Here is a 27,913-nt window from a genome sequence, read left to right on the forward strand (position 1 = left end):
AAAGTAAGGAGGAAGGGAGGGAATGAGGGAGGAAAAGAGGGGAGAAACACAGAACACAAAACTCTGTGAGGGACACTGCAGGAAAGCCAGTCAGTGAAAACTGCAGAAGAGAAACATTCCCTGGTCCCAAGACCTCTAAAGCAGCGCACATAGGCTTTGAGGGGTCTCCCTAGACCCTCCCCGGGGAAAGCACACCCATTCTCTCCAGCTCATCCAGCCTGATCACCCATAGTTATCCCGCTGAAGTGCTTGAGTACGTCTGCCACCGCACTGGCAGGGGGGCACTGTTGAATTCATTCAGCTCTGCATCCCCAGCTGCCAAAGGGTGCTCAGTGTATAGTAGCTGCTCAGTAAACACTAGGTAGGCAAATGAATCCTGTTGATCTAGGTTTATTCTGGTTCAGGCACAACCATAGGGCTGGGGCGGCGCTTCTCATCCTGACCAAGTTCAATCTAAAATAACGTCCCATTCCTCTTTACACCATGGACTCCAGAAAGACAGGGCAGACAGTGCTGTTTAAGAACACCTGTTGACCTGAAGGTTTGTAAGCAAGAGGCATCCCTTTGGGAAATGAATGGCTGTGACTCACATCCATGCACTGTTTCCCTAGCAACTTTACTTGAACTGTGGCCCATCTGTGTATGAAAAGCAGGTAAAGAAATTGAGGGTATCTCTCCATACCCGTGTTTAAGCAGCTCAATTCATAAGCGCCACATCTTAGAAACAGCCCCTCTAACTTGTCAATAGATGAATGGATACAGGGAGTGTGCCATTTATACATATACTACTCTGCCACAAAGGACAAATTTGAACCCTTTGTAGGAAAATGGATGTACCTTGAAGCCATAATGTTAAGTGAAACAAATTATATACCCAAGCTTAAAATACCGATGGTTTCTTTCATATGAAAAATCCAAAGTATAAATAAGGGGCGAAATAAAAGATAAAAAATAGGAAACAGGGAGAAAGATCTACTGCAAATGGGAAGGGGACCAGGAAGTAGAGGGAAGGACACAAAAACAGAACTCAAATGTATCATCTACATGCACCAAATACCACAGTGAAAGCAGTCATTATGTACCACAGACACATACTAATAAAGAAACCAAGAGCATCTAGAAAAGATATGTAAAGAATGCCATCCCCCACCCCCTTCCCAGTCAACACCCATCACTCAGGCACCACACAGGGTGCCCACCCTGCAGGTACTAGCTGGGGGAATCGCTTGTGCATCCACGCCAAAGCCAGTGCCAAGGATGCTCTCACGAGAGCCAGTGCACTAACGAACACATGCATTCCTTCCCAACAAACGCCAGGGCACTGTTGTGTGTGCCCTGTTGTGCAAGTGGGTGCCACTAAGTGCTCCAAAGACCTTAAGGACCTGAAGCAGGTTAAGCACTGGTGCTGCGATCCTCTCCATGCTGTCGATTTAGATAATGCCAATCTAATCCCTGAAGAGTTCGTCAGCTCAACCCAAGCTGCAGCGTGGAGAGACATCAGGCCGCACATCACGCTGGATTATTTATTTGCATCTATCTGGGAGGAGACTGTGTCTGTGCTCCACAATGCTCACCACAAGTCCCCAACATTGTCACTGCCCACTACATGCCAGCCTCAATTAGCTATGTCTTGATGCCAATCTGGGCCTCTGGACAGGTCACTCAAGTGTTGGTGACAGGGTTGGTTTCTGCAGGGTAGTGGTTATCACGTTTGCCTCATACAAGTATTGGAGATGACAGAGTTGGCATGATCCTGGAAACAGTTTCACAAAGTGAAGTTTGTTTTCCAGTTTAGTGATGTCCTCAGCTGCCCATGGGCAGCAGCCTCAGCCAGGGGTCATCAGGAGCCCCTTGGTCACCCTCCAAGGGACTCCACTGCTGGCTGCGGGCAGAGAATTGGACAGAGGAAGACAGGGCTGCACCCTGTGGATGCATGTGCTGGATGGCAGCTGAAGAAGCCATCTGGGCTCATCCCCACGTCAGGGAGCACCTGTCACCAGCCACTTACCACACACAAACTTCATATCCACCCTGAAAAGTAAAGCCCAGCATCACTCACACAAGCTGGATTTTGCCATGAAGATGAATCAGCCAGAACCAGACCAAGGCACCGTTATAAACACCAGTGTGGGGGCCATCAGCAGCCTGTGCCACCCCATGTGACACAAGCAGTGGTGAAGGGACCCATATTCCAAAGGCCACTGACGGAACAGAAGGACACTGTATGTACCTGGCTACAGAATGAGACAGTAGAGACACTGCCGAATTTGCACAAGAAGTTGGGAGAATGGTGTATGGAGCAGAGCAGAAGGGACGCTGAGGAGCTGGGTGAGGCATTCCACTCACCAGTCATCCCAGCACTGGGGAGGCTGAGGCAGGAGGACTGACAGGAGTTTGAGGTCAGCTACAAAGTGAGTCCAAGGCAATCCGGGGATAAAAAGTGAAGCCTTGTCTCAAAAAATCAAAACAAAAACTGAAGAGGGGCAAGGGTGTGCGCCTGCCTAGTATGTGCGAGGTCCTGAATTGTAGCCCCAGCCCTACAAAAAAGTGGAGGAGCACACACCTGCACACTCATCCCTGCATCTGTATACACATGGACTGACACGAGAACCCTGGACAGCAGCCCCCCAGGGAGGGGATGACAGAATGGGGGTCACTGCTCCTTGTATACGCTAACCTAGTTTGCTCTGTGATGAAGAAATGCAAGTTAAGTGTTTTAAGGATGACGCAGAGACATTACAGACACATCAGTCCTGACAGGACGGGCACTCTGGTCGCCACGCAGTCATAAGGCTTCAGGAGCACTGGCCTGTGAGTCATTCTCTCCTGGGTCCCAGGAATGGGCATGTGTCACGTCCTGCTGGGGTCTCATCACTCAGAAACCCTGCTTGGTGAGTGGTAAAAATCTGCGAACATGCGGTGCTTTTGTTGTTGTTCTTTGAGATAGTGTCTGGCTATGCATTCCAGACTATCCTTGAACTCACAGTGTGGCCTCAAATTAATGGCAATGTTCCTGCCTCAGCCTCCCAAGTGCTGGGGGTTACAGGCATGTGCCACCACCCCTGGTTTGAGAATATACTCAATGCCTTGTCCTTGTCCATAGGGCTGTGGGTCTCTCCAGGGCCAGCATTCACTGCAGAGGCCCAGGGGAAGAAAGGGAACACTCCTGTGACCACCCAGAGATCCTGGCCCTGGAGGGGCCTCATCCACCCCTGACCCGCCTTCCCTAGACAGTCTGGGGACAGACAGCAGCCACCTCCCGGCAAACGCTTTCTCTTCTTGAACTCTTTATGTTCTACTTGTTTGGACCAGAGACTGAGCCCAGTGCCTTTGTATGGAGCTACAGCTCAGCCTTTATTATTATTTTTTTTTTTTCCTGAGACATGGTCTAGCTAAGTTGCCCAGATGGGACTTGAATCTGTGACCCTCCTGCCTCAGCCACCCACTGAATAATGCACATATGCCACTGTGCCTGCCTTACACTCTTTATTGGAGATCCCGAAATTGTGTGGCATTCTATCTATTGGTATCAACCACATCAGAAACGAACATACAGACATCTTTTCAACACAAGAAGATACAACCATCAGCTGACATGTCCTAAAGCCTCCAGAAAATTCTACCGTATCCCCTAAGACATCGTGGGTCAAAGAGGGCAAACATTCCCTTGCTGTTACATGAACACTCTGAACTCAGCTCCTTGAGTCTCGCTTTGGTTTCCCACTGCAGTCAAAGAAAACAAGGCTCCTGAGGGGTATGGTAGCGCATGCCTGTAATCCTAGCACTCAGGAGGCTGAGGCAAGGGGATCGCCACGAGTTCCAGCCCAACCCAGGCTACATACTGAGTTCACAGCCAGCCTAAATTACGCGGTGAGACTTCTACTCAAAAACAACAAGCAAAAAAAAAAAGCAATGCTTTTAGCCTCACCCAACCTCAAAAGCCCACAGCCTGAGCCTGGCCCCCTCAGGGATGAGTCTGAGCCCCACCTCATCCTGTTCACCCAAGGTGGCACCACACGTGCTGCCCTCAGCACTCCCAGTGCTCGCCACAGGACAGATGCCTAGGTGGCCAAGGCTAGGCCCACATATTCTCTAATTACACTGGGGTGCTGGACCAGGTCCTCCACTTCTGAGGCTGCAGAGGGAGCCCAATGATGGTTGCCTGCCTTGTGCTTGGGTCTCAGAGTAAGATGCTGGCAGGCTCTGAGGGTGCCTGGGGCTTGTGCACAGCCAGTGATTTTTGCACTCCACTTCTCAGCAGTACACAGGGCTCAGTCTTAACTAGGGTACCTCAGGCTTGGCACCCAGGCCCCACTCCTGCAAAGGGTCATTTCACTCACCAGTCCCTAGTTCAGGTTTGGTGGCAAATTTAATTCAGATTTTAAAGACAGCAGAACCCAAGCACACAGACTGTAATTTCTTGGGAAGCTGAGGCAGGAGGATTGCCAAGAGTTCAAGGCCAGACTGCACGACCTAAGGAGACCTGGTCCAAAAAAAAAAAAAAAAAGAAAGAAAAGAAAGGACAGCTCAGGGTACAGTTGGCACAGCAGGCCTCAGAGAGAATGAAAGCAGGGCACTGACAACTTACTCTGGGTACAGTGCGTGAGGACTGAGGCCAGCCCCAGAATGTCCCCCAACCAACTCCCCTGGGCCCAGGCACCCCAATGAACAGCTGCCACTTGTCGTGCTGCTGGAGAACTGCACCCCAGTTGGACTAGTAGAACACTGTGTGGGCAGGACAGGTACCCAGCCTATCACTCGGCAGCTGTACCTAGGGAACATCAGATCAGAAGAAAGTTGCTGATACATCTGTCCCCAGCATCAGCACAATGCCTGGCACTACCAGGGTCCCAGCTGACCTTTATGGATGCAATGAATTCCATCCAGCTCACGTGAATCTTTGTCTACAAATCAAGAAAAATTTTCATACAGTATTTACTCCTCTGGAGAAGGCACAAATATAAGGTCTCTTATTCTGAAAGGGGGATATCAACAGATAATAAAATAGTGGGTCTACCTCTGTGCAGAGGGGCTTCACAGGAGTGGATGGCCAGTAAAAACTGACACTGAGGCGCAGCTCCAGATCTGCTCTGCTAATCCTGCAGCCCCTAAGCCTGGGCACAGGATCCAGTTCAGTCCGGTCCACTCTAGGGACTCATCCTATTGGGTCTGATTGTGACGGGTCTTTGAGGCTCCGTTTGCCCTGGCGAGTTACTTGAGGGAGACTCTAGAAGATAAAGCACAGAGCACATTGGTCCCAGCACTGCCTTTGGCACTGAGAATGCCCAAGGCTGGTTCCGGCTGCTCACAGGGGCCCCACGAGAGACTTGGTAAAAAGCGCCCTCTTCTGGTGAAGACAGCCCCTGCAGTCACAACTTGGCAAAAGAATGCAAACTGCTCTTGCGTGGACAAGAACATCTATACACAAGGTGCGCCTGCAGTTCTGCCCAAGCAGGTGACCGTGTGTCCTGGTCCCTGCCAGCCTCCTCAGGCTAACCAGTGGACCCTCCTTGTTCTTTCAGGAGGCCGGGAGTCCTTCCAGGAAGGACTTGTAGTCATGCATGCAAGACCTATGGCCACAGGTAGCCCCCTCCTACCTAGGGAGAGATAAGCCCCCACCAAGGCCCTCTAGGGGAGGTGGATGCGGACAGAGATAAGATGCTTGAGTCACAAGGCCAGAGAGGAAATGGCAGAATGCAGCTGGCTTCCGGGGTGTTTCACTGCAGCGCTTATGAAACTTTTTTCTGTTTTTGCACTATTAGGGCTCAACCCCAGGATGCTCTATCCTCAGCTACATTCCCAGCCCATGTAGCAAGACCCCATCTCAAAAAAAAAAATCCAGGCCCTATTCCAGACCTATATTTGAAGACTCCCACTCAACTCACCCCTAGAAGCTTGCCCTATCACTGGCTGGTACCCTCTCTGGTCCTGTGCACCCACCTACTTGGGGCTGGAGCCTCAGGCCACCACCTCCATCCAGAGGGCACACATATTTGTGGACTCTGGCACCAGATTTTCCTCATGGTCAGGAAAACTCGGATGACCAGTATTGTGCCTAAGGAATTAAAATTTTAATGCACAGCCAGGTGTGGTGCCACATGCCAGTAAGGCCAGCACACAGGAGGCTGAGCCAGGAGGACCATCATGAGTTCAATGCCTACCTGGACTATCTAGTTAGGCCATGTCTCAAAAAATAAATTAAAAATTTAAGGCAAATAAAACCGCCTCCCTAAATCCTGCGCTCACCCTGGGTGGGCGGAGTGGTAGTCTGCGGGAGTCCTTGAGAAGACACAGTCCCTCAGCTTTCTTCTTACGGCTTCCGTTCACTCCAGAAGCCAGCACCCAGGTAGGAGCTCAAGGTCAGGCTGTGCCCAGCCAGGGCAGCTAGACTCCACCCACTGCAGACCAGATCCAGGGGCTGGGGCTGGGGAGCCTGCTTCACCCTGGGCTTTGCTGTGCACAGAGAGCTGTTCTTTCTGCTCAACAATCCGCCTGTTTGCATGGTGCCAGGCTGCAGCCGTCCCCTGTCCTGCTGACGAGAAAGATCTGGTGCCAGAGTCCACAAATATGCATGCCCTCTGGAGGGAGGTAGTGGCCTGGGGCTCCAGCCCTGAGTGGGTGGGTGCCCAGGACCAGAAGCAAGCTGCTAGGGGTGGGTGGAGTGTGAGTCTTTAATATAGGTCTGGGATAGGGCCTGGGTGGTGTTTGTTTGTTTGTTTGAGACAGGGTCTCACTATGTGGTTCAGACTGGCTTTAAACTCATATGTAGCCCTATCTGGTCTCAAATTGAAGAGTTTCCTTCCTCCGCTTCCCAAGTGCTGGGATGACAGGCATGTGTCACCAAGCCCAGCTCACAGACTAAATATTTCTCCCAGGTACTTCCAAAAGGCTTTTCATAGTGAGTCTGAATGCTCTTATGGTGCTCTTGTGTTTAACACTTGGACTGAACCTCCTCAGCAAATGGTAAAGTGAAGCCTCAAGGCCACAGCATGCTGGGCCCAGAGCCCAAGTCACCTCCACTGGTCCAGAGGGACCATCACACACTGGGCTAGAACCTAGGCTCTGACTCTAGCTCTCTGCAGACTCTTCTCCTGGGCGTAACCTGCTCTAGAAGGAATGTGCCTGGCTACACAACCCCAGGCGTTGGCTGGGGCCAGGGGCAGAGCCTGCAGCTTCCAGGGCCGTGGGAGCAGCCCCCCAGAGCCTGGGCGGAAACCCACTCCCTCTGCAGCAGGCAGGACCAGAGAGGCTCCGAGAAAAATCCAGCTGAGGACTTAGCTTCCCTCCTTCTCCTGGCCTAAATGAAGACCTTGTCTTTCTCAGGCCAAATCCTACCAGGCCAGGCTCTGGCCACTGCTCAGGGGCTCCAGGCGGGGCTGCGAGGTAGACGAGGTGGACGATGCTACCACCCTGCTGGTGGGCAGCCTGTGGACGCTGAGGCCACAGAATCCCGGAGGAGACTGGAGAACCTATGCCAACTCCCACCCGCCAGACACCACCGCCTTTTAAGGGCCTGCTGAGGCTGTGGCCCGTGGGGGCCTCTCCCAGCTGGTCCAGCACAGACAAAGATAAGAGAGCACTTGGCTGGAAACGAGGTCCTTAGAGGTGGGCCCGGGACCATCTGCCTTCCCTTACCTGGCTCCAGGGCTCTGGCCGGGGGCCTCCTGCCCTAAATTCCTGCAGCCTTCCTGGCCTGGCAGTGGCCTCTGCCGTCCGCGCGGATCGGCTTCCGCTACCCGCCCCCGGCCGGGGCAGGAGCCAGTAAGGTCCATAAGCCCTAAATCCCTGCTTAGTCCGCCAAGCCGGGTCAGCGCCAGCCAGCACGTGACCGCTAGCCCCACCAACCTGTTCAGCAGGAGGCGCAGCAGCCGAGGTGGGGGCGGGGAGGGCGCCGGCCACTCGCTAGGGGTTGGCCCCGCCCAGGATTCCGGACTCCGATAGAGGCCGGCAGGGCGGCGGGCGGGCGAGCAGCACGGGGGGCGGGGCCACCTGGGTAATGTTGGGAGAAGGCAGAAAGACAGGCTCGATCCTTAGCTCAGGCTAACTATGCGGATCAGTTCGAGGTGTGACGGGTGGGTACAGGCGACTCTGCAGGCCTACAGGGGAGGAATAGATTTCTTCAAACAAACACAATGATATTGTGAAAGTGAAAGCCGGCCGTGGTACTGCACCCCTGCAATCCCAGCACTGGGGAAGCTGAGGCAGGAGGATCACTGTTTGTTCAAGGCCCGCCTGGACTACATAGCAAGATGCTGTCTCACAAAACCAACACATACACACACACACACACACACACACACACACGCACACACACGCAAAACCAGAAAGAAAAAAGGAAAATAAGAAAGAAAAGCAGATTTGATTACTTAAATTAGTAACTCTGAAATGATGAGGCTCCTCCCAAAACGCCATCAGTAAAAAAAAAGACAGAGAGAGAGAAGGTATGTACAACATATGTAAGCTACCAAGGATTATAATCAGCAACATCTGAAACCACGACAAATCTCTAAGGAAATGAAAAGCCCCAGCTGGGCAGAAGACTCCAACAGGCATTTTACCAACCGAGACCCACACAGCGATGTACAACAAAACACCCCAAATTTGCAATCAGGAAGACACAAATTACAGGCACAGAGAGAAACCACTGCACACACAGGAGGTGAGCAGACAAGGGCAAAGACACCCCCTGCTTGGAAGAATGGGACAGTGTGACCACAGGAGGCCCTGTTCTGTCCCACCCTGTCCTCTTCAGGGAGTGAAACTGTGAACTTTGAGGCAGACACCCTGGAGGACCAGGATCACAGATTCAAAAACAGTCCAGGCCTGAAAACCACTCCCTGCCCATCACAAGAGATCGGAGAAGCAAACCGTGGCCTTGTTTTTATTCGGGTTTTTTTTTTAGACAGTCTCAATTGTAGCCCAAGCTGGCCTTGAACTCATGACAGTCCTCCTGCCTCAGCCTCTTAAGTGCTGAGTGGACAAGGGTGCGCCTCCAGACCCTGGCTACTATAAGTGAATCTTGCTGCTGCCACTTTGAGCAAAAGAAATCTGAGCCAAACATCCATCTATCCCCAGCCCAAGTCTATTTATAGACAGCTCAGAAACAAGCAAAAACAAATCATCCGGCATTGCGAAAAGTGAATGCACAGGCGGCAGGACAGGGAGGATGGGGACAGGACTGTCAATGCAGTCAGGATGGGGAAGGTCTTCAGGGAGCAATCAGGAAGACACAAATTACAGGCACAGGAGAGGCTATCCGGGAGGGCTCCTGCAACCCTGGAGTCAGCACATACACTCGTTCCCCTGTAAACTGTGCCTCTGTGTTTGTCATCTTTCGGTGGGGCAGTTTACACGTCACACTGGAGCACCAAGCTCTGCCTGCACAGCCACCATGAGCCGGAAGGGCCTGTCCTGTTCCCTCATTTCACAGATGACTGCAGAGGATCAGAGACAGGAGGCTACTTGCCCAGGGTTACACAGTGAGTTAAAAGCCCGCAGAGCCAGAATGAAAACCTAGGCATGCACAGCCTGCCCAGGAGCTCTCCTGCTCTTCCCTGCAGGTCACATTTAACTTCCAGCAGGGCAGAGGCCTTCTTCTTAGCACTCAGTACTCTCTGAAGTTCTCCTCTTTGTTTGCTTATTAATTTAGTGTGACCTCATTGCCATAGAATTATCTCCTATAAGTACCATCGTATCATCTCCCCATTTTAAAGAGGAGAAAACAGAGGCATAGGGAGGCCTGTGATTTGACAGTCATGTGTGAGGCTGGGACATGGACAGATTTCATTTGAACCCAGGCCACCTGCCTTCAGGGACCTCACAACGCACACTCACTCGAGCCTGACTCTGTCAATCACTGGTTAGGGCTCCCTGGGTAGCTTCCAGACTATTCCCAATGGCAGCACCTCCTGGTGGACATCAGGTCCTTGGGGTGGCCTGTGAAACTTCAGGCAGGGAGTGGACGGGAAACCCATTCTGAGTGTTAAGACTCTCTGACTTCCAGCTTTCCAAGTTCAAGCCAAAGACAGTGGCCTTCAGCTACTGCTTGGAGATCAGCTGTAAAATGCTCAATTTTCTTCCCGGTTCATTTCATACTCAATACTTAGGCCCCTTGGATAAGCTCAAAACCCTGCCTTAATTCAGCATCTGGCTGAGATACATCTTGAAACGTTTCCATCAAGGCTGGAATATAAGGTGGTATGTGACTATTACAGTCACTTAGGAGGCTGAGGCAGGAGGGTGGCCATGAGTCTGAGGCCAGCTTGACCTGTACAGTAAGACTTTGTCTCAAAAAAAAAAAAAAAAAGAAATATTCCCATAAAGCTTTAATAGAACACCCTGGCACTTAGCATTTTTATCAACCTATGTTACCTTCCTGATAGTTTCCTGCCAGGTGCTCAGGTCATTAAAGAAAACTGCAAAATACAGAATAAATGACTGGCCCTGGGATTCCTGGAGCTCAGAAGGGCCTCCAGGGCCATACACAGGGATCATCTCTACCTCCTTGCCTTTTTGCCTACAGTGACAGGAGACTTATTGCCTTCTAAGATAGAGTGCTTTTCTGGACGTCTGCTCAGCCAGTACAAGACAAACTTAGGCTAGCCCCTGGCACAAGGAATGAGGTAGGCTGTTAGCCCCAGCTCTGCCTGGAGTGGAGGGGACTGTCCCAACAAGAAGGGACACACGTGTGTACAGCTCGCCAGTTTTCTGTCATGCTATCCAAGGACCAGCAGGTCAGCTCTCCCAGGGCATTTGGGCACCACAGACCAGCAGATTCTGGGCTTTAGGGGACCAGGGATGGCGTTCTCCACAGCTGCTACTGGCTTGCAAGGCCACATCGGAGTTCTAATGGGAAGCTCTGGGAACTCCCTGCCAGTTAATGGACGGGTCTGTGGTTTTGCAGTTAAAATGCTCTGATACACGGGAGCACTCCTGGCATGGCACAGACACTTAAGAAACATCTGTCAGCCTGGAATCACTATCAGGCTCCATCAGAATGTCACACAGGCAGTTCTTGGAAGAGACCGAGAATGTGGCAGCAGGCTGCCTGCCTTTCCAAGTTGGCACTAGACATGGTGTGGCAGGAAGGAGGAGGGTCTGGGAGCCTAGAGTGTCACCAGAGGTCGGAAGTCAGGTTCTACCCGAGCTCAGGGATGGTGGTACCCTGAAGGAACTGGCTACTCCAAGCGCATTTCGATGAGGAATGCATGGGTTTTCCAGTTGGCAGGGTGGGGCGGGCAGCCTGAGGAGCCAATATAAGATAAATAGGCTCTCCTGGGGACCCAGGGTTACTAGAAAAGGCTGCCCCAGAAACTACTGAACTATAGTGGCATCTGGGATCCCCGACACACAGTCCTCACCAGCAGGATGGCCCACCACCTGCCCTGCCTACGCAAATACCCACATACCTCGGCTCAACTCGAGAGGGGAGGGGGACATTACTCAGAACAAAGCACAGCTGTGTCCTTCCTAGCAAGGGACACTTAGGCGCACGGCCCACAACAGTAGTGACAAGGTTGGCATAGAACACAAGGGGTCCCAGTTCCCCTGGACAACAGGGAAGGAGACACAACTGGAACTTAGAGTGACAGCTGCAAGACTGGCTGCCATGGGCTCTTTAATGAGCCCAAGATAGTGGCAACTCCAGTTATGAGACTCAAGATTTACCTCCTGACTGCAAACCAAGCAGGAGCCAGAATCCCCTGCAGAGGAGAGTGCTGGTGTCCTCTCCTGCCTTGGCCCTCCAGTGCAGGGGCCTCTGGGGTGAGAGGCAAGCCCTCTGGAGCCTTCCTCAGGCAGCAGCTCCCCAAAAGGATTGGGTACCAGAGGCACTGAAGACTTAGGGACAGGGTCCCTCAACTCCAAAGCACTGTGTGACCTTGCCTATGTCCCCGCCTCTCCAGCCAAAGTTCCTGGGCTCCAGGGTTCCCTCTCCAGCTGATGCTCATCAGCTGGGCTCTGAGCACCACGGGGCCCCAAGCTACTCTTAGACTCTCTCTGTCCACCTTAGAGTGGAGACTAAGAGCTGCTTCTCTCCTCTCCCTTCAACTCCACGGCAGGCTCTGATAGCACGTGGGTTCTGCCTATCTACCAAGGTGGGTGATGTCCACCTTGCTGGTTCATGTGCAGAGGAGCTGGACATAACACTGGGGACAAGGTGAGGACCCAGAGACCTGTGTCAGCTATCTCCTTTTAGAGCTGATCAGAAGGGACTGCACAGGCTGGATGTCCACTGTCACTGGAGACAGATCCCAGCACCTGGGCATGATGGCACACGCCTGTATCTTGTCACTCAAGACAGCAGGAAGATCACTGTGAGTTCAAGGCCAGCCTGAACCCAAACAAATCAACAGCAACAACAAAAGGCACAGCAGAGTCTTGCTTCTAGCCCAGCATCATTTGGCCATCACCAAATGAGGAGCATGCTCAGAGGCACGTGCAGAGCTGAGCAAGCAGAGCAGGGCTGTCCTTGCACAGGGCCGGGGGAGGGGACATCCACTGTCATCTTTCTGCTCAGTTTGCTCCAAGAACAGATCATTTGTGACAGCTGACAGTTTGGCAATATGAAGTGGCAACTGCCCTTTAGAAACATGGAAGGGGTTTTCCCCAGTATTTTGGGGGGTGTAAGGAAACCTTGCCTTAATCAGTCCTGCCCTGCACAGCCCGAAGCCACATCCGGTCAGGGTAGGGGTGACACTCTAAGCTGGCTCAGAAGGTCCATCCTCTGGCTGGCAGCTGGATGGGGTTTCCTGCATAACCTTTGCACCTGTGCGTGTGGAACTGGGTCCACCATTTCCTGGAGGTCTGACCAGAGGGGTCTCCCCCAAGACTAGGAGCAAATTGGGGGCGAGGGTAGTAGGAGGGGGTGCTGCCCGTGGTTATACAGCAGGTCAGAGGCAGGAACAGTTTCAAGTCGGCCCCTTTGGCCCAGCTAAGGCTTCTCACCCCTTCCCTGGACGCATCCACCACGTTCCCGGCGGATTCCGGAGATGCTTCACCCCCTGCCCGCCCTCAGGCTTGGGACTCCGGGGCAGTGGCGGGATTTCTCAGCGAGGAGGCGGGAGCACCGGGTGGGGGAAGGGACGGAAGGGAAGGAGAGGGGAGGGCGACCCGGGGCATCGGATCCTTGCCCCAGTGCAGGAACCAAACGCTGCTGGAACGCGCTGCATTGACGCGGCGCCCGAGCGCCCTGCCCCCACCCCCAAAATCGCGCCTGGAGCGTTAGCGAGCTTTCAGGAGAAGCGGTCCGCATAGCCGCGGAGGCCGCGTCCTCTCCGCTGCGCCCGCCGCAGAGCCCTGGCCCTGAAAACCTGGTGTTGGCGCCCTCGGTGCAGCTGCGGCTCCAGGGCACCCCCTCCTACCCATCGCCCTGCAGCCGGCGCAGTCCCCGCCACTCGGCCCAGAACCCCTGTCCGCGATCCTGAACCGCCATCCCGGCCTCGGGGGCGGGGCGCGAGCCCAGGGCGCCCAGAGAGACGCTGCCACCCTAGCGACCCGGCTAACCCAAGCGCTCCGCATCGCCTACCTTGCAGGACTCCCGCAGCCGCGGAGAACTCCGTCCCTGAGGCGGGTGCGGCCCCACGGGCGCAGGGGGCCCGAGGCGCTCGGAGCCCAGGATCCCAAGCCCGGCGCCCCGGCCCTGCGCCTCCTCGGCGCCGCCCTCCAGCCCGCTGCGCCACTCGCGCGGTGACCTTGGCGCGTGGCCTCTGGCGCCCGGCCTCAGTTTCCCCCTTCGGAAGGTGTGTGTGTGCGCGCGTGTGTGTGTTGGTGGGAGGCGGGGAGGACTGGTGCCGCCCCAGCCGCCGACGTCACCGGGAGCCTGGACAAGTGCAGGGCGCACGGGTCGGCGGAGCTTGTGCAGGGAGTGCGCCGGGGAAGTGGGGCGCGCAGAGGCCAGGAGTAGAGGACAGGGCACGGAAAGCCCTGCATTTCCCCAAGACCCCGGTGTCAACGCCTAGCAGACTCAACCCCTGCCGCCCAGACTCCTCCAGCGTCCATCTACAGGGTCGTGGAGGAGAGGTAGGCCCAGAGAGAGCCGGCGGCGGGCTGGAGCCGCACAGCGCCAGGGCCGTGCGCGTCCCCCGGGCACCACGCCCTTCTGTGGCCCTGGGGCGCGCGCCCTGCAGTCCGGGCCTGGAGACAGTGCCCCCACCGCTCAGGGGACCTTGACTCAGCGACCCCTGAAAGTGAGTATGGGCCCTGGTCGCCTGGCAGGTGTCCTAGACATTGGGGTGCGTATAGGTCAGGGCCCGACCCGTGGTCAAGGTAGGAGACTCGGGCAGTATCGCGGGGATGCAGAGGCGGGAATGTGTGCGATTCTAGCACCGAAAGACGGAAAAGCAGGGGCGCCTTTGCGAGGTTGCAGGAGCCCGGACTTAAGCAGAGCAGGAGTCCAGAGCTGCGCTGCGTCGAGGCAGCGCCCTCTGGTGCCCAGGAGCGGCGACACAGGCTGCCGAGCCAGTGGCTGCAGTGGTCCGCGCGGAGAAACTGGAAGAGTGATGTCATGGGTTAGGAGCTGGGATTCCGTGGCCGTGCCGTGTGGAGCTGGGTGACCTTGGACGTGGCATTTCCCCTTTTTGGACTTCTGGGGTAAGGATAAAAGGATCCTGATATTCAGCTGTGACATCACATTGCCTACCCTGGACATCGAGTCCGGTGGCAGTGGGTGGTGGATCCAAGAAGGGACAGAGATCAGAAGCAAGGGCTATGCAGCTTCATCGCACTTTACGAAGATTGTTTTACTCCTCTGGGATAGAAACTGTTACTTCTGTATTACAGACGAGATCAGAGGCACAGAGAGAAAAATTCACCTGCCCGCAGTCATACAGCCACCACGCAGGGACTGGATGCAGGCTGTGAGGCTGCAAAGTCTAAGTGGAGCCGCCTGCCTCGCTGTCCACTCCTAGAAACATTTACTCAGCTCCTAGTGCCCCCTAGAGGCATAGAAACGGGAACAGCCGGGCTCCCAGGGAAGCCTCCCTACCCCCTGGCAAGAGTATGCCACAGCAGTTAATTGATGCTCCGAATGAACTGGAGATGGGGCATGGGCTATGGGGTAGGAAGGATAAGCCTCCTCCCAGACCCTCTGTCTTATGTCTTCTAGATTGCTGGAGGTTTAGTTTCTAAGAACTGTGAGTTAATTTTACAATTTAAAAATATTTTTAGCTTGGCTTGGTGGCTGGTGCAGGCCTATCATCCCAGCACTGGGGAGGCTGAGGCAGGAGGATTGCTGAGAGTTGCAGGCCAGCCTGGTCCACACAGTTTGTTAAAGGCCAGCTTAGACTACATACTAAGACCTTGTCTTGAAAGAAAGAATGAACAAACAAAAGAAAGAATCAATGCTAAAAAGTCTCCTCAGCTTCCACAAAGGCTGCCTCAAGAATCAACTGTGATACTGTGTGGAAAGGCTGGTGTGAACTGCACTGTATAAATATTTTCATATCCAGGCACCATGAAAGCAAACGCTGATGCCTTTAACTGTGTTTTCTTTTTGAAAAGCTATATAAATGGAATAAAAATATCATAAACAAGGTTTTAAAAAAAGGACAAACACTACACTGAAAAAATATTGCTGCACATATGACACAAGTTCATTGAGGGAAATGAGATGAAAGTTAATTTCTCTAATAAATAAAAGGCTCTTTCAGATCAACAGAAGAAAGATGACTCACCCGTCAGAAAACAGAGCAGAGGCTATGAAGGAACCCTTCACGGGAAGGCACTCAATTGCGCCTGTAATTAGATGCTAATTAAAGAGTACAAACCCAAACACAGTTTGTTTGCCATTTTGAAAGCTACCAGGTTGGTAAAAATGAATGACTGATAATATTTTCCCGATGAAGGTGGTAAGGAAGGGGAATTCTCCAAAGCACAGTTAAAGCTGGGGCTGCAGCTCAGGGTAGAGCACTTGCCTAGACACATAAGCCCTGATTCCAAAGCTCCCTAGAATGCTGACAGAACACAAAAGGACAGTGAAAACGTGTCAAGGAGCCAGGGCTATAGCACAGTGATGCAGTGCCTGCCTGGCAAGTGTGAGGTCCAGAGTTCAAGTCTCAGTACCAAAAAAAAAAAAAAAAGCACTGAGTTTAAGTGAGATCAAAGAAACCAGGTGGACCTGGTGGTGCATGCCTGTCATCCCAACACTCAGGAGGCTGAGGGAAGGGCATTGCCATGAGTTCAAGGACAACCTGGGCTACCTAGTGAGATCTTGTCTCAAAAGAAAAAAATGCAACGAAACTCAGTACCCATCAACAGGGAGCAATTACACTAAGACACACCCATTCTCAGGAGCTTTGACCCCAGATGGACAGATCTCTAAAACTAAAAAATGCAAAGGACAGGAGATTGCATAACTTTGATCCCTTTGATCCCTTGATTGATAAAAGGTTCTGCAGAGATGTGTGCTGTTTCCTCACTGTTCTCTCAGAATGACACACCCAACGCAGTTCCCGAGGCTGCTCTCTGGAGCAGATGCAGAATGGTCATGCTCGGGCTATCAATTTTCATTTTACACTTTCCCTATTCAGTTAAGAAGCCAGCCTGGCAAATGCAAGGTCCTGAGTTCCATTCCCAGAACAGAAGAAGAAGAAGAGGAGGAAGTGGAGGAAGAGAAGGAGGAGGAGGAGGAGGAGGAGAAGAGGAAGAAAAAGAAGAGAGGGAGGGGGAGGGGGAAGAGGAAGCCGCCAACAGGAGTTAATCTGGGTACAAACCAATCCTTTTCCTTTACACATCATTGTCTTTAAAAGTCAAGTGCACACAGTGCCCAGCCAATGGCAGCCCAGTTTACTTCTTTGGACTTGGTACTGGTTTGGAAGTGATACGCAGTCCACAGGGTTTGCATTTGACCTTCTCCAGGCTAGATATACAGCCCAGTCCTTTCTCTGGACCTTAGTCAGTGCTGTTGACTAAGCATAGATCCTTTAAGAAGCAGGGACCATTAGAAGATCCCAGTTAACTGTGGAGGACCAGCCCTTGAAGGAGATAGTAGGACCCCAACTTTTTCTTTTTTTCTGTCTAGTATTTTTTGCAGTACTGAGGATAAAACCCAGGGCCTTTGCACTGAGCTAAGTTCCAGCCCTTTCTATATTTTGCTTATTCCCTGAAGCCTGTGATGAAGGATTTATTGAATAGATTATAGTTATGCCACATACATGATCCAAGCCACATGGCTATAATAACAATATGATGTGCTGGTGGGGCCTGATGCAGAACTGTCTCCAAGATATTTGTTGTTGTTGTTTCATTGTTTTGAGACAGGATCTCACTGTGAACACAGGCTGACCTTGAACTCACAGTGATCTTCCTGATTTATCCTCCTAAGTACTGGGATGACAGGTGCACATCTGTAGAAAAAGGAAGGTTCATACCTATGCTTGCACCTGCATATATTTTCTCTAACAAAGGTGCTTAAGGAACTGGTACAGCAGTGGCCAGAGGAAGGCAAGGAGGAAGGGGTGGAGAGGAATGTGGCTTTTTACAGAAAGGTTCTTCTTACATATGTTGGCCCTATATGCATGTAATGTTGGTTTTAAAATCATGTTTGGCAAATAATAATTTCTGACACTGAGCAGGCAGTGGAGAGGCCTCATTTCTGCTCTGGAATGGTTTGGGACAGTCCCCTATTGGACCTTAGCAGGGAGGGTGTCCTTGAGGGTCCCCTCTATAAGCCAAGAGGAAGAAGCAATGTACATGCCTATAATCCCAGCACTCAGGAAGCTGAGACAGGAGGATCTCTGTGAGTTTGAGGCCAGCCTGAACTACATAGTGAGACTCTGTCTCAAAATAAAATATAGGCTGGTCCGAAGGTAGTGAGTTATCTCAATTGATTGTTCACAGTCAGTACAGATTGAACTCCTTGTTCTACTCTTTCCCCCCTTCTCACTACTGTACTTGACTAGTCTAAAAAAAAAATAAAAATAAAAATAAAAAAATAAAATAAAATATAAATATTAGACAAGGACCAAGGGACCTTAGGGCTCTGACCATACCAGCCCTGGCACGTTGTCACCAGAAGAACCGATGAGGTGTGGGGTGACTACTGGGGAGGAGGGGGCTCTCCATCCTGGGGTTCATGGGAGCACAAAGACCCACCCACTCACCAAGGTGCCATTGCTTTTCCTTCTCCCGCTTCGGTGCCCTCCCTAGAAATTTTTGGTTCACATTACCTGCCTAGGTTACCCCTGACAACAGCCCTGTCTGTCAGGGATGGAGGTCAGTCCTGTGACCCTGGGCACCGGTGAGGGGCTGAGATGTCTGCAGGGGCAGAGTCTCATGTTGGGAAACAAAACTACTCTCCCACAGACATCAGTCTCGACCTTGACCGCCCGGGCCTCTTTTCTACGTGGGAAACCAGGGGAAGCTCACGCAGAGACGCACAGCAGTGTGCAGTAACGTAGCAGGCCGCTCCCCACTCTCCTGCCTCTTGGAATCATTCTTGCTCATCACCCGGAATATTTTATGGCTCCCTACTGCCCATCAGACCAAAGAGATCCCTTCATTCTATTTAATACTCTGCATTTCCTGACCTCAATCCACCCATTATAATCTCTAACTCAAAGCACTTTTTGAAAATACAGATTCAATTACATCTCTTCCCTGCTCAACATGCCTCCATAGCTCCCTACAACCTGCTGTGGGATAAAGAACAGCTTCCTCAGCCCAGCATCAGGACTGGCTTTGCTTCCCTGCCCTACTCCATCTGTTTAGAGCAGCGTCTTCCAAAATTGAGTTAAACTTCATGTGTTAGCACACACTATACCAGCTCACTCCACGGCACGCTTCCGCTTATGCTTATCCCTTGGTTTCCTCCAAATGTAAAGAATTCTTCCAAGTCAACAAGAAAACCACAATTCAAAATGAGAATTGTCCAGTTCACTTAAGTAGGTAGGTTTAGAGAAGAAACACGAATAGCCTGTTAATCAATAAACAGGTGCACAACCTTTCTTACAAAGACAAATCATGATAGCATTTTCATCCATCAAAATACAGACATTCCTAGAATGCACACCTCTGTCTGTGAGCCAGAGTCCAAGTCCATCCTTTAAACTCAGCACCAAAACGCCGCTTTGCCCAGACTTCCATCTCTTTGGTTTGCAGTGTCCCGCATAGGCATGGAGGATGCCAGAGCAGCCCCAGGTGCTCACAGAGCTTCTGTTAAAGTTAGTGTGAATAACAGAAGTCACAATGCTGCGATCCGAAGCTGATGGGTCCGATCCCCTGCCTGGAGCTCTGCAGACAGAGGGAAGGGAGCTGACTCATCACTGCTCTTGGGGCCAGCACAGGGCTGTGCCCAGTAAACACAAATGCTGTGAGGACACAGAGGGGCGTGGGGCAGAGGGAGTAGGGGACAGGAGCTGATGTCCTGCTGGGTGGGTTCCACGTTGCCCTGTGCCAGCTGTGGGTACCCACAGACACTTGGCTTTGGACATTCCCTTCCCTATCTGAGCCCTGCCTGAGAAAGGGCTCTGTACTGTATTAAGGGTTTCTCATAGATAAGAACTGGTAGAACCCTAAGAACATAGTTTATCATGCTCCTCAGACTCCACCCTCAGAAATAATACATCTTTGCTGGGCATGGTGGCGCGTGTCTATAACACCAGTATTTAGGAGGCTGAGCAGTAGGATCAGCAGGAGTTAAAGGCAGCCTGGGCTACACAGTGAGTTCAAGGCCAGCCTGTGCTGTATAGAGAAACCCTGTCTCACAAACCAAATAAATAAATAAATGTACTGTCAAGTGATTTTTGGCAAATTTGTAAAGACAAATCATTGAAAAGAAGAATAACTTTTCAACAAGCAGCACTGCAACAGCTGGCCACTCCCATGCAGAAGAGTACGCTTGGCCCCCACCTCTACCCCACTCAAGGTGACTGGAAATCCAGGAGGAAGAGTGAAAGGGTAGAGCCGCGATAACATTGTGGGAGGAAATCTTTGGGACCTTGACTTTGGCAATGATTTCTTACACGCAACGCCAAAACACAAACAATTAAAGATAAAACCAGTTAAGTTGCACTTCCTAAAACATAAGAACTTTGCTCTTCACAAGATGCCCTCAAGAAATTGAAAATATGCAGAAAGTATTCGAAAATCACATAACCAATACAAGGGACTTGTATTTAGAGTATAAAAAACCACATTTATAGCTCAATTTCAAGAAGACGAAATAAAGAAGAACACCCTGACTCAATTAAATGGGCAAAAGGCTTGAGTCAACATTTTGTCTAAAGAGATATATGAAGCTAGGTATGCTGGCATACAGTCCTATAGTGCTGCCATTCTGGGAGGCTGAGGCAGGAAGATCACAGGATGGAGCCCAGCCTTGGCAACTTATTTTCAAAGTTAGAAATAAAACTAGGGCTGAGGATGTAGCTTAGTGTGAAGGCCATGCATTCAATGCCCATTGCCACACGTGAAAGTGCACACGTACGTGCACACACACGCACACACGCCAGATATGTATGTGCCGATGAGCACATGAGCAGGGGCCAACATCATTTGTCATCAAGAAAACACACTTCAAAGGTCCCTCCCCAAATCCGCTAGGGAGGCTGGCTCAAAAGAACAACCATGACCAGTGCTGGTGAGGATCTGACGACACAAGAACCCTCAACACTACTGATGAGAATCTAAGAAGGCGTGGCCACTTTGGGGACCCATCTGTCTCACAAAGTCATTATGTGACGCAGCAGCTCCACAGATATCCACTCACCAGACCTGAAAACAAAGTCCACGTGGAACCCTGCATGGAAACATCCAGAGAGGAATTACTCATGCCTAGAAGTGGAAGTAACCCAATGCCCATTGACTGATGACCGGGTAAACTAAAAACATTATGTCCACACAATGGATATTACAGAGCCATGGAACAGAATGCATGCAGACACTGGTACCACACAAATGAATCTTGCAAGTGTCATGCTAAGTGAAAGAAGCTAGACACAAAAGGAGACACAAAAGGCCACCTAGTGTTTGCTTCCATTGAATGTGATACTCAGAAAGGCACATTATGGAGACAAAAAGATCTGTGGTTGTTGGGGACTGGGGAACCAGGAAGTGAGTAAAATGGGTATAAAGTTTCAGCACAGGGTGGTGGTCATGATTTTAAATAAAAGTGTAGCCTGGTGTGGTGGCGCACACCTGCACACTTAAGCACACCCAGCACTTAAGAGAGAATTGCTGTGAGTTTGAAGCCAGCCTGGGCTACAAAGTGAGTTCAAGACCAGCCTGGCAGGCATACACCACCATACTCAGCTTTTTTTTTTTTTTTAAACACCCAGTCTCAGCCATGTGGGTCTATAAGCCAAACACATGACGTGGTGATCAGGGAGAGGGACAGGAGCTCAGAGCAGCCCCTGAGAGATGTGAGAGGAGCCAGCAGTTCTCAAAGGTGAACACAGTGAGCACAGCCAGGCCTCTGCTCCTCCCAACGCCCATCCTGGACTCTAGCTCCTGGAGGGCTGGGGATTACCAGATGGGGAGCCCCGGAATTATTTTAGGGGATTTTCACATCCCATATGTACACCCAACACTGCTGCTAGACCACACAAACATTGGTTTCACACATTCTCTCTTTCAAACCCAAACAGACGCTGCCAAGATGAATAAAATTCATCAGCTTTAAATTTACCCGGAAGTGAGTATTTCGCAGTGTGCTGTCATTCTCTTGGGCTTCAGTTGTGGAAACTAAACTTTGTTGGTGGAGGGGGCTGTCAAAATTTCCAATGACAAGAGGCATCTTTCCTATCCTTGGACTCACAGTCGGTCACCAGGCAACAAGTTTTAACTTTTATCTCATTTCAGCTTGTTAAAATTTACAGGCACCCAGGGCTAGTGGCTATTGTCCCTAGGCAGCCAAGGTTCAGAGGCTTAATAGTGACAGGTCCCTGAAGGGGGGCAGCCACCTAGGTGTCCTTCTGTCCCCCACTGGCACCTGACGGTCACCCCTTCTCTCAGCAAGCACACTGTCCACAAAACCAGGGGCTTTATACAATCCAGGAAACAGTGACTGTAGAGTCCATCCGGTGTGACGTGGGGCCCGGCAAATCCTGGTGACACGTCCCCCGGGGACGCAGAACAAGGCCACCTATTCCTCCTCCTGTATCCTCATCTGTCACTGGCAGAGCTTGTCCCTCCCTCTCACCTCTCACTTGCTGTGTCCCCTCCCCTTGGCCACAGAGGTCCTTGACTAGTAAGAGAAGTGACAGCAATGTCCCTTCTGAGGCTGGGCCTCAAGGGGCTGGGCAGCTCCCACTTTCACTCTTGGGCTGCCATCTACAGTTCCCAGACTGTAAAACAGAAACAAAACCCCAGAAGTAGGACACCAGGGTGCCATGCCACCCACTCATGACACCACCATGGTCTAGATGCAGCAAGTGCTTCCCCTGAGGACTGTGCTCCTGCCCCAAAGCCTTCCCTAGTCCACACTGTCCTGCTCCTCTGTGGAGAGTCACTGGGGGTAAGGTGCTCAGCTTCTGCAATGTTAATCAACTATGTCCTCAGTGCCAGTCCACAGGACAATTTCCACCTGCTCCTGGCCTGTCTCAGGCTATGCAGGGACCTACAGTCCAGGCTGGCCTTGAACTCATGGCCTCCTGATGGAAGGGTTATAGATGTGCACCACCGCCCCTGGCCTGTTTCACATTCAAGTTAGGGTTATGGTTAGGGATGTTACACTGGTCCCATTGCCGTTTGGATGACCAGGTGACTGAGAGACTGGGGATGCTACAAGGAAGGTGGGGCCATGCTTGGGCTCCATGAGGTGTGGAGCACAGTAGTCTCTGTCCCCCACCCTACCCACGGCACAGGGCAGCCCTCTGCCTCCCTAGGTAGGGAAAGCTCAGTCCCAGGCCCCCATTAGGATGCTGCTGTTATTTCTGACTGGCAAAGAGCTTGGGCAAGTCTCCTGGCTGCCTCAGTCTATCTGGCTGCAAAAGAGGACCTCTTCCCACTGGACAGGATTCCTTCTGAGAATTCAGCAAGGTCATGGGTTGGGATGTTCCTCACACACACATTTGGGGTTGACACACCTTTGGTCCCTGAAAGAAATCCCATGCTCAGCCAGGCATGGTGACACATGCCTATAGTTCCAGTTGGTCAGGAGGCTGAGGCCAGAGGGTCATTGGAGCTCAGGAACTTGAGGTCAGCCCGGGAGACAGAATGAGACCTTGTTTGTAAAATAAATTTTACACTGGGGAGGCTGAGGCAGGAGGATTATGAGACCTTGTTTCAGAAAGAGGAGGAGAAAACAGGGAGGCTGGGGCGGGGGGCAGGAGGGTAAAACGCTTGCATGGACCTGGATTCCATTCCCAGCGACCCAGAAAGTGACAAATGCAACAAACTTAAAACAAAACAAAACAAAATCCTGTGTTCTCACTGCAGCCAACACAGGCCTCATCCCCTCTGCCCTGTGGCCGGGGCCTCTACATGTGCAGGCTGTCATCAGCGCCTCTCCTGTCCTGTCCCATCCCCACCCAGCACATAGCATCCGTGTCCTGTGGGCAGCTGGTCTCAGAGTGACTCTGCCAAGGCCTCACAGCTCTGATTTTCTTGGGGTGCAATTTCTGGGGAGCAGAAACCCAGCCCTTTCCAGCAGAGGCCCAAGCACTAGCTCCCATGTGCCCTGTGATTCCCCATGCAGGGGCTGGGGCAAGGACACACGAGGACTTCTTGAGAACTCTGTTCTAGAATCCCGCTGCCGGGCTTCCTGGGGACTCCTGACCAGCTCACCTAATTCTGCCTCCCTGGTCTTTAGCAAAAGAACTGCCCCTTACCCCAGCCTGTGCCCCTCAGCCCGACACACTTCTGTCATCCCAGTGCTATGGCAGGCTAAGGCAGGAATGATCACAAGTTCCATCCTGGTCTGGGCAACTTAGCAACTTGGCAAGGCCATGTCTTAAAAATTTGAATGGACTGAGGATATAGCTCAGTGCAGAGGCCCTGGGTTCCATGCCCAGCACTGAAAAAAATCAAAGAGAGACAGGGAAAGAAAATGGGTGCTCTTTGGGTGAGCAGACATGATGCCCTTTTGGGAAAGGGATGTCACCACCCTTTGTGGCCAGCCCCAGCCGGCATCAACAGTAGCTAAGCGGGAAACAGGACACATTTAGGGACAAAAATTTTCAGCGTTTTAGCACCATGATAGTTTTTTTTTCTTTCTTTTTTTTTTTTTTTTTTGACACAAAAACCTGAAGTTCTGACCCAAACCCATCCTAGAATCCAGCCAGATTCTTTTAAGACCAAATCTTAGCCCAGAGAAGCACCTGTGATGTCAGGAGGCCCACGATTGCCCCACATGTGACAGCTGCTCTGGTGACTCGTACAGCTGTGGAGGACAGAGCTCCAGTAAGGAGCAAGGTCTGAGGCCAGTGCTGGGCTCCTAGCTGTGTCTCCCTGCCGCTGCCCTGTCACCCTCAGTCGAGCTCCATGCTAAGCGGGGTACCTCCCATTGTGCTGTGTACACGGGTGGCCTGGCTAGTCTTGCAAGCTAATGTCTATGGAGGGAGGTGACCACCATCCAGCAGCGGCCTAAATCCCTGGGGCATCTGTCCACGTTGCTCTTCCCTCCACCACCACCTCCTTAGCCTGTCATCCCATCCTCTGAGAAACCCCACTGACCACCTGTTGCGTCTGTTTCACTGCCATGCTGAAAATGACCTTTGCTGTGATTTCTTTGCGATTTCTCCTCCATACCCTCCTGAGTCCCAAATTCCAGCCCCGGGAGGGAGGGGTCTTGTGCTGTGAGTCACCTCCCTTTGGCCACTTCCCCCAGAAATCCCCAGGCAGCGCCCTAGGTGCTGCCCCAACGCACTCCCTCCTTGCCAGGTGTGGTGACACATGCCTGTCATCCTAGTGCTTGGGAGGCTGAGCTACACTCACTCCACAGAGGTACTCCACAGGTATCTACTGTCTGAGGTAGTAGTTGTGTTCCTCACTCAGCTCTGCTCCAGGGGGCAAGAAGCAGAATTCTTAGTGTAGAAGATGCATCCCTAATTCTGAGTCTACCATAAAAAAAGAAGGAATCTGAATGGAAGTGTGGTGGCCCATGCCTATAATCTCTGCATTCAGGAGGCCGAGGCAGAAGGATCACTACGAGTTTGAGGCCAGCCTTGTCTAAATAGTGAGTTCCAAGCCAGCCTGATCTATACAGAAAGACCCTGTTTCAAAAAACAGAAACAAAAAAGAAGCAATCCTAACAGCATGCAAGGTGCCAGGCCCCAAGGTAGGATCCTCCAGGAGCCTATTACGTGTGCCTGCTGTGACACAACCCATAGGTGCATTTCACAAATGTCCACCTGAGGCCCAGAGTGGCCCTGAGACCTGTACCAGATCATCCGGTAAGGCACAGCCTGGCTAAGAGTGGTCCCCAGGCCATTAGACCTCTCTGTCATCTGGAAGATGGAACTGTCACCTGGTGAGTCTTTGGCCCAGAAGAGGAAGTGAAGCACAGCTGCTTCCCATCCCACCCGACCTGGGCTTTGGGCTGGGGAGTCACCTCCCTTTGGCCACTTCCCCCAGAAATTCCCCAGGCAGCGCCCCAGGTGCTGCTGCCCCAATACACTCCCTCCTTTGCCAGGTGTGGTGACACATGCCTGTCATCCTAGTACTTGGGAGACTGAGGCAGAAGGAGCAACAGAATTCAAGGCCAGCTACACAGCAAGACCTGGTCACCAAAAGAAAAGAGAAACAAAAAAATCGGCCCAGCCTGAGTGTCCTTGGTGGCTCCCTGGCTCTATCCCAGCCACTCCACTCAAAGCCCTGGGCAAAAACACTGGTCTCTGCTTCCTCTTCCATGCTTTGTTTCTCTGAATCACTTAAGAAACAAACATCTGCAGCACCCAAGAGTTTCACAAACTTCTGTTTTTACAGAACTATGCCTGTGTTTCCTGAGCCCTGCCCCCTCCTGTGGGGAGGAGCTGAAAGGCAGAACCAATCCCTCACTGGGCACTGGAAACATGACCACCTTTTAAAGATTTTAAGGTCAAATTGGAAATTTTAAGACCAAATTGAGATTGGAATGCTTCTTTTATTTCTATTTATTTGTTTCCTTTTTTCTGTTTTTAGAGACAGAGTCTCAATACCCCATCTCAGGCTGGCCTTGAACTTGTGGTGATCCTCCTGCCTCAGCCTCCTGAGTGCTAGGATTGCAGGTGTGTGCCATACACCTAGCTGCTATCCTCACTATATGAGAAAACCGAGACTCTAAGAGGTAAAGGCGGTGCCCACTGGTTTACAGCCCTACCATGACCTCGCACCCACCTTCTTCCCACTGGCTCAGCTTGGCAGTAGGCGTGCTGGAGCTGCTCACCTCCCCCTCGGAGCACAGGACCAGGCTGGGTACTCATGTGTACATGAGCAGATGGCTGTCCCCACCTGTGTGGGGGAGCCCGGCTGTGACAGGGTGCCGGATTTCAGAAAGACTGCAGCAGCTTCCACCGCGGTGTGACCCAAGTGTAGTAGTCACTCTGCCAGGAAGGTGTTTCAACATTCACACTTCTTCAGCAACTTCCCCATAAACCCCAGCATGGGTAGCACCTAGAAGAGGCTGAGCCAGTCCCAAAATCTGAGTGTGGGGACACATCTGCCATGGACTCAAAGATAGGCAGTCAGCTGCAGCTCCTGACCTGGAAACCACGCTTATTCACTGCAGAGCGAGTTGAGCAGGCCACACAGGAGAGTGCCTGGCACATGCAGGCGCTTGCTGAGGGTGTGTTCTACCATTTCAGCACCTGGGGACTCCAGGGCCAGAGCTCAGGATGTGTGAGGTGCTGAGTCCAGCACCAGGTGCCTGCTCCATGGATCTCTGTCCTCAGCCCAGCCCTCCAGCACATCAATTCTAGCTCAGGGGCTGTTTCCTCCAAGAAGTCCCCTACCCCTTGATACCCTGTGGGTTGAGAACCCTGAGGCTCCTCCTCTGACCAACCCCCCAAGCCTGCCAGCATGCACCCTCCTCAGCCCTGATGACCGTGGGTGGTAATTTCTTTCCTCCTACCTTCTCTAGACCACTAGAACATCTTCAAGCCAGAAACACTATGTTGCACCTTGCAATCTGGCCACTGCTGCTGGTTGCCCTTTGCAGGGCTGATGTTCACTGCATGGAAGGCAGTAACTACCATTTTCCAAGTACTTGATATGGTCTAGGTAGAACCAAGGGGGACCAGTGGGTGAGAGTAGAAAAGTCCAAATCCTGGATGCAGCCATTCCTGAAGCTCAATGCCCTCTATATTTTGCAGCAACGTGAGCCAATGGAGCCTCTTTCCTGCACAAGCCTACTTGATTTGAACTTTCCATCATATGCCACTAAAAAGGTTCTCACTGAGAGACTAAAGCTGAGACAGGCAGTCTGTCACAAGGTCCCACAGCTCTAGAGCAGAGTTGAGACTCACATCTGTAATTCTAGCCCTTAGGAGACTAAGGTAGAAGGAACACTAGAGTTCAAAGCCAGCCTGGGCTATCTGGCAAGACTCTGTCTCAAAAACTAGACCAAAAAAAAAAAAAAAGAAACCCTTTGCCATTTACCCTTCCAGTGCATCTATCTCTCGCATGGCAGCGCCTGCCACCACATCACCCTTAGTCTAGTCTGCTGTCTTAGTCTAGTTTTTCTTGTTTGATCCAACACGGTGCAGCAGTGATGTCTGGTCTGGTTTATCACTTTCAAATCCCTAGAGACAAGAGAGAGCTTGGCATGAAGCAGGTGCCCAGTGTGTGCTTGTGAAGCAACTGAATAACCAAATGACATGCATGAAGTCATGGAGTCATAAGGCACGGAAAGCTTCCTAACTCCTTGGCTATCTCTCAGGCAAGGATGCAAGGCCTTAGATGGGAGAGGCTGGTCTGGGGACCTGGACAGAGCTGTCCTGGCTCCTGGTCATGTCTTTTAGGTCCTGCCCAGAATCTTGCTCCTTCCTGCTGTGCCACTCAG

At 51.8% G+C, this 27,913-nt stretch overlaps 1 protein-coding gene across 14 annotated transcripts in view; it reads right to left on the reverse strand.

The window, feature by feature from the left end:
* The window catches only part of Iqsec1 (IQ motif and Sec7 domain ArfGEF 1), a 302,628-nt gene that overhangs the window by 55,555 nt on the left and 219,160 nt on the right, over positions 1-27,913 (reverse strand). Inside the window, exons 1-2 of one of the 14 annotated variants that reach the window (XM_063237948.1) lie at positions 7,636-7,764; positions 5,018-5,227 (exon numbers count right to left, since the gene is read on the reverse strand). The exons of 11 other annotated variants lie outside the window; for them this stretch is intronic. Coding sequence is in view for 1 of the 3 variants with exons in the window: in XM_013145985.3 (XP_013001439.3) it covers positions 7,636-7,772 (137 nt within the window). In the remaining 2 variants the exon portion in view is untranslated. Of the gene's footprint in view, positions 1-5,017; positions 5,228-7,635; positions 7,804-13,525; positions 13,683-27,913 lie in introns of those variants that run through there. 2 more of the 14 variants (XM_013145991.3, XM_013145985.3) reach the window with 2 other exon arrangements.

This window comes from Cavia porcellus, unplaced genomic scaffold (assembly GCF_034190915.1).
Source record: "Cavia porcellus strain 051 isolate PalLab524CR breed Dunkin Hartley unplaced genomic scaffold, mCavPor4.1 scaffold_27, whole genome shotgun sequence".
NCBI classification, from domain to species: domain Eukaryota; kingdom Metazoa; phylum Chordata; class Mammalia; order Rodentia; family Caviidae; genus Cavia; species Cavia porcellus.